At 51.4% G+C, this 6,498-nt stretch overlaps 1 protein-coding gene across 1 annotated transcript in view; it reads left to right on the top strand.

Moving 5' to 3' along the window:
* The window catches only part of Celsr1 (cadherin EGF LAG seven-pass G-type receptor 1), a 137,372-nt gene that overhangs the window by 79,160 nt on the left and 51,714 nt on the right, over nucleotides 1–6,498 (top strand). Inside the window, exons 4-5 of the mRNA XM_026782502.1 lie at nucleotides 460–575; nucleotides 1,343–1,431. Of these exons, the coding sequence (XP_026638303.1) occupies nucleotides 460–575; nucleotides 1,343–1,431 (205 nt within the window). The remainder of the gene's footprint in view (nucleotides 1–459; nucleotides 576–1,342; nucleotides 1,432–6,498) is intronic.

Raw genomic sequence — 6,498 nt, forward strand, 5'->3', positions numbered from 1 at the left:
GTGTGCCTTCTCCAATCACTTTGCACTGTATTTATTGAAGCAGGGTCTCTTCCTAAACTCAGTGTTCCCCGACTCCAGATAGTCTCCCTGACCCTGAAGGCCCCTCATCTTTGCCTCCTAAGTGCTGGGATTACAGGTGGCTACCATACCTGTCTGGCTTTTGGATACGGCTCCTGGGGTCTCTAACCTCTAATTTTCATGAGCAACCTTGATTTACTCCTTCCCTTTCTCCCGCCCACATGGAGTCTTTCCACACTCTGCCGGCCATCCCCGTGTCCCCAAGGCTCTGATGCATGAATCAGGTCTGCCGGGCCACCAGCATCTCATGATAAGACTGCTGGGCATTTTCTCCCCTGAACCATGGTCCTCTGGGTTCACTCCCTTGACTGGCCGTGTCACCCCTGTGTATCTTCGTGGCCCTGGGGTCCTTCATTTGTGTGACATGCCGCTCACCCACAGGTTTGCCACCCAAGACAGGAACGCCCTGCTGCTCTACAATGGCCGCTTCAATGAGAAGCATGACTTCATCGCCCTGGAGATTGTGGAGGAGCAGCTGCAGCTCACGTTCTCAGCAGGTGCGGCCTCCTGCGGCTACAGGAGCATCTCCCAGGCCCTTATGGATTAAGTTTATAATTGTACTCACGGCAGTACCCAGCTGCTCACCCTTCCAATTCTGATTCTGTGTCTAGGAATCTGGCCTCTAGAAGAAATCAGAGTACAAGAAAATGACATTGTTGCAGTGTTACTTAGCACCAGACAAAGCCTATTTCCTAAATCAGAATCAGTAAATAAAATGCAGCGATGGGGACAGAGAGGTAGCTAGTTCAGCAGTGAAGAGCACTTGCTGTTTCTGCAGAGGACCCGGGCTCGGTTCCCAGCACCCATGTGGCAGCATACAACTGTTCATAACTCCAGTTCCAGGGTATCCAATGTCCTGTTCTGTCTTCTGAGTGTACCTGGCACACATATGGTGCACATGTATATACATGGAAGAAAAATGCTCATACACATAGAAATCAAATAAATCTAAAAACAATAAAAAAAAGTGCAGTGCACCTGTAAATTATTGTGATGGCTTACACCAGCATGGGGGGGGAGCAGACAGACACAGATATGAAGAATAGGGAAGTGGGGGGAGGGGGTTGAGATGGGCCAGCCTTTTCTGACTCAGGTTAAAGTCCTCCATGTAGGGGTGGGGTGGGGGATGGCTTCTCACGGTGGCTGTACCAAAGAAAACGGCACACAGCCAGTCTTTATGAACAGCATGTCTACCTTGTAGCCTGGAAGCCTGGTTAAAGGCCCCCAAGTCTATGTCTCTCAGACCGTCCCTCTTGCCGTGCAGGTGAGACCACAACCACGGTGACCCCGCAGGTTCCTGGCGGTGTGAGTGATGGGCGGTGGCATTCGGTGCTGGTGCAGTACTACAACAAGGTAGGAAGGTACCTTGGGGCCTCCTTGCCTCCTACTCCGGCCAGTGGGGGACCAGTGGGTTTTCCACTCAGGACGATGTTCATACTCTGCAGTTGTAAAAGCAAGCACCATTGGAAGGGAATGGAGCGGATGATCTCAGTGGAGGATTCTGTGAACATAGCCACACCTTGAGCTGGAGCTGTGGGGACAGGCAGGGACTCGGATACACTAAGACCAGATGCAGAGAATTGGGTTGTCTGTGGCTTCTGTCAGTTCTAGGCGGGCCAGACACAGCTCAGATGCAGAGCTGCCTGAGGTGTGACTGGAAGGTGCACTCCTGGCTCTGAAGACAGGTGTCTCTGGTATGCTTTGCAGTTAATTGGCTGTAAGGAAACACGCAGTCACAACGTCATGTGCTTTCCTGGGCTGTGATTTTTTTTTTGCGCGCGCGCATGCGCACACACACACATACACACACAGAGTCTGGCTCTTACTGTGAGTCTATATTGGTCTTTCCTGCCCCTCCCTGATCATGGCCCCAATCCTCCCCAAACTTTCTAAGATCCAAGTCTAGGCTAGATCAACAGATGGGAGATGAGGAACCTCTTTTCTATGCAGCAACTTGTATGGTAGCAAAGGTATTTTCTGGATTTCCTGTCCACGGCACTTCAGGCCTTTGGTACCGGGGATGGCATCTCCTTATTCTTGGGGCCTCAGAGTATGGGGCTTGCCTCTCATTCATCCTTCCCTGCCAGTCACTGCTGTCTCCCTTTCTCCAAGGTCATCCCTTACATTTGCCCTGGGCATCTTTTCATTTCTGAAGGCTCCCCCACCCACCCGTAGATTCTAAGAGTAGTCTTTGATCCTCATTCTGTGTCCCTAGCTGGGGGTGGAAACGGTCTCTCATGGGGGTAAGTGTTAGCCCAGTCAGTCTCTGCAGCCTTTACGGTGATACAGAGGACAGAGTTGCCAGGACCTGGGGTCAAAAGGCTCCTTGGGGCCCTTGAGGGACACTGAGCTGGTCAGCAGTACTTGGACTGGGGTTTGGCCTTCCCCAGGCCTATCCACAGTGGTGGTTGTGGTGTCGCACAGGGCACAGTTGCCAGAGAGAAGAGTGAGTCTCTACTGTCCACCCTGTCCTATTTTAGAGACTTCCATTTGATCATAAAGTGCTGGCCCTGTGGATTTGGGGACAGTTATTATCAATATAAAGGATGCTGCTTGCACATCCCTGACGGACTCCCAGTAGCCCCATAGGAAGCAGCAGGATGTGTCTCTCCTCTCCATTTTCCCTCCCAGAACTCAAAGTTGCACAGGGTTCCCTTTCTGTGATATCTTAACCTCATTGTCTCATCTATTCTTTTTGGGGTTTTTTTGTTTGTTTGTTTGTTTTTTTTGTTTTTGTTTTTCGAGACGGTTTCTCTGTGGCTTTGGAGCCTGTCCTGGAACTAGCTCTGGTAGACCAGGTTGGCCTTAAACTCACAGAAATCCACCTGCCTCTGCCTCCCAAGTGCTGGGATTAAAGGCGTGCGCCACCACCGCCCGGCTCTATTCTTTGGGGGTGTCACTCCTGTGTTCTCCCATGGTCTTTCCCTGCACCATGTTCTGCACTGTAGATCAGTGATTCCCACCCTGTTTTTACCCCAGAGAAAGGGCATCCTGCAACCATCCATCCTTGTTATGGTAAAAGGATAGTTGTGACCTCTGGGCACACAGGTGAGGGCTGAGCTCCTGTGACTGGGGCACTAGAAGCCTCTGGAGTTTGGGATTGCTTCTCTGTGTCTCTGTGGAGAGGGGCATGGTCACCTGAGATGCTCAGACACTTTGATTGCTGTCTCTGCTGTCTGGATAGCAGGCCAGATGATGACAGATACAGGCAGCAGAGCTCGGAGGAAGTGGAACACACTTGGCTCCAGGACAAAGTGTCTATGGTTTTGTGCTCCAAATGCTCCTTTCTCTCTCTCTCTCTCTCTCTCTCTCTCTCTCTCTCTCTCTCTCTCTCTCTGCTTCTTCTTCTCCTTTCTTCCTTTGCTTGTTTCTTGTTTTTTTTGTTTTTTTTGTTTTTGAGATAGGGTTTCTCTGTGTAATCACCCTGGCTGTCCTAGAACTCGCTCTGTAGACCAGGCTAGCCTTAAACTCACAGAAATCCACCTGCTTCTGCCTCCCAAGTGCTGGGATTAAAGGCATGAGCTTTTGAGTAGAAAGACAGCCAGATAATCCCACAAAGGGATGATGGCCTTGCTGGCCTCTGCTCCGGAAAGAACAGCTAGGGACATTCACCTTGTCACCTTGTTGCACGCACCTTGATCCTGTGGCTTTCCTTGTATGTTCCTCCTGCCTCCTAGACTTTAATACCCTGGGTGGACACTCGCAGTGGCTTGTGCTTCTGGAATGGACAGGCCTATAAGAATGAACCATAGGAAGCCTTGGGCTGTCAGGGAAGCACAGTGTGTATTTCCTTTCTTGATTATGTCAGAGATGTACCTCCAGCTTGCTGCTGAGGGAGGGGTGGGTGGATGAGGTGAACCAGCCTTGGTTTGCCCACTAGAAGCCTCTGGATCTGTCTGCTGTGGTTGACTGGGACCCAGATTTGACCTCTTAGCCCTGTTGTGAATTCTCTGTCCTGTGAGCCATCTCAGAGAAGCACACCATTGCAGAAGGCTACCCCAAATGGCCCAGAGGAAAGAGGGCCCCATGCCAGAAGATCAACAGGCAGAGATGTATTACTGGAATCTATGCCTCTCTTTCTAGGGCTGGGTCCTTTCAACAGCTACCTCCTCCTCCCAGTGAGCAAACAGAGCCCTGAGCTCAGGATTAGGCCTTTGCTGGGCTGTTTCCTTCTCTTGCCAGAGGGTGTTTTAGGGAGGAAACAAACCAGTCTCCCTTATATCCTTAAGCCTCCGTGGGTGGGTTGGGTGGGCCACACACCAGGGAATATTAGCAGAGATTACAGTATCTGTCTGTGGATGGTCCTGGTGTTTCTATGTGATTCTGCCTCCTAGGTGCAGGGACAGATCAGTGGGGGCCTGAGAAGACCTGTCAGGCTGGGGATAATTTACAGACTGATTGGGGGCAGCAGCCTGAGGTCACAGTACTCCAGTCTATAATGGAACAAAGGGGACCCTGAAAGTGACCTGTCAAGGCAAGTCACTCTCTTTGTTGGGTCTCTGTGGCATTGTAAGAGTCATCATCAGTGGCCTCTCTAGTCCTGGCTTCTGGCAAGAAAATGTGGAGTAACCTTGGGCTACTGAGGGTGGCTGTGAGAAGGGGGCCTGAAGAGAGGTGCAAGATGATGGGGGTGGGTGAGCCACGCTTTGAGAGACTCAAGCCTTGTCCTGATGGTGGCCTTAACTTCAATGGATCCAGCAGTAGAGGGAAGTCCCTCTGCAGACCTTTCTCTGGCTATGTCAGTCCTGAGCACACTCGGCCTGTTCTGCTCACACCACCTCAGTTTGGTTATTTTTTGGTTGTTAAGAAGATGCGCTCGGAGACTTGGGCGTCTATCTGACCCTGCAGCGAGGGTGTGGAACTGACTGCCAGCTGTGACTGTTATATCTGCCCTGCTCTCATTGAGTGCCAGCTTCTTAAATATTTATTTATTTATTATGTATACAATATTCTGTCTGTGTGTATGCCTGCAGGCCAGAAGAGGGCACCAGACCTCATTACAGATGGTTGTGAGCCACCATGTGGTTGCTGGGAATTGAACTCAGGATCTTTGGAAGAGCAGGCAATGCTCTTAACCACTGAGCCATCTCTCCAGCCCAGAGTGCCAGCTTCTTTAAGGCACGGCTTGGCTTTGTTTTGTTCCCATCCTGGACATGTCGGGTCAGCCTGGCAGAGTATCTGCAGAGACCACAGAGTGCTGGGAATCTTGTGGGACCTGTCCCAGGTCTGCTGGTCCGTCTGTGGGGGGACTTCAGAGTTGCCAGGTTGGCTTCTTGTCGGGTCCCCAGAGGAAACAGGTGGAACACACCAACAGACTGATCCAGGAGGAACAAAGGGCCAGCCAGTGTGGGGCAGCAGGGAGGGAGGTGTACAGGCCTAGGGAAGCTGATGGTGGAGCTGTGTGGCCTTCATCCTGGAGGAGCAAGCGCTGTGGTGAGAAGCCTGAGGAGGACAGGGTCTGTGGCCCCAGAGAACCCTCTGCAGACCTTCACAGTGGGGCTGTGAAAGGCGGTTAGCTCTTTCTGGTTAAACTGGTATTTTCAGTGAGAGGTTCTGTTGGTTAAGTTCCTTCAGGGGAACAGAGGAGCATGCTGGAGTTGATGGTGGGTGTTCTGTCGAGGTCTTTTCAGAGGCAGCCATGGCTCGGCACCTTGAACTTCACCCAGCCCTTCTCTGGAAGTACCAGGGAGGTTTGGCTGGCTGGGGATTTGTGATTGTGGTCCCACTGTAGACTTTTTTTTTTCCCCTGAGGTTTTGTTAAAAGCAGTTAAACATTTCCACTTCCAGCATATGATGGCTGACTTCAGTACAGAGCATTTGAAATCCTTTCTTTGCATTGGAAACTCAGGTTTCAATACTGGGTTTCTTTTAAGTCACCTTTCAGCTCCCAAGGGTGGTTATGGGATTAGGAGAGGCATGCTACCCATATCCCAGCTTACAGTGGGAGAGGCATGCTACCCATATCCCAGTTCGCAGTGGGAGAGGCATACTGCCCATATCCCAGCTCACAGTGGGAGAGGCACGCTACCCATATCCCAGCTCACAGTGGGAAAGACACACTACCCATATCCCAGCTCACACTGGGAGAGGCATGCTCCCAGTAGGACCTGGGTGCTTCCAAAAGAAGGTGTAGTTTGGAGAAGAGGGAACCTGCATGCAGCCCCTGGGCACTTGGTCCTCCTAAGCACATCTTTTGCTTCATGAAGGATTCTGGCTATGCCTTGTTTTGCTCAGGAAGCCCCGGTGAGAGCTGGGGACATGGGAATACCTCAAGTCCCACCCTCTTGCATGTCTCAGGGATTGACCCAGCTGGGGCTGACCTACAGACATGTGTACAGAAAAGCTGAGGTCAGGTAGGCTGTGCTTGTTCTGATGGAGGACACCAGCTGTGACCTAGAATCCCAGCACGTGTGTGCATGC

This window comes from Microtus ochrogaster, chromosome 15 (genome assembly GCF_000317375.1).
Source record: "Microtus ochrogaster isolate Prairie Vole_2 chromosome 15, MicOch1.0, whole genome shotgun sequence".
NCBI classification, from domain to species: Eukaryota; Metazoa; Chordata; class Mammalia; order Rodentia; family Cricetidae; genus Microtus; species Microtus ochrogaster.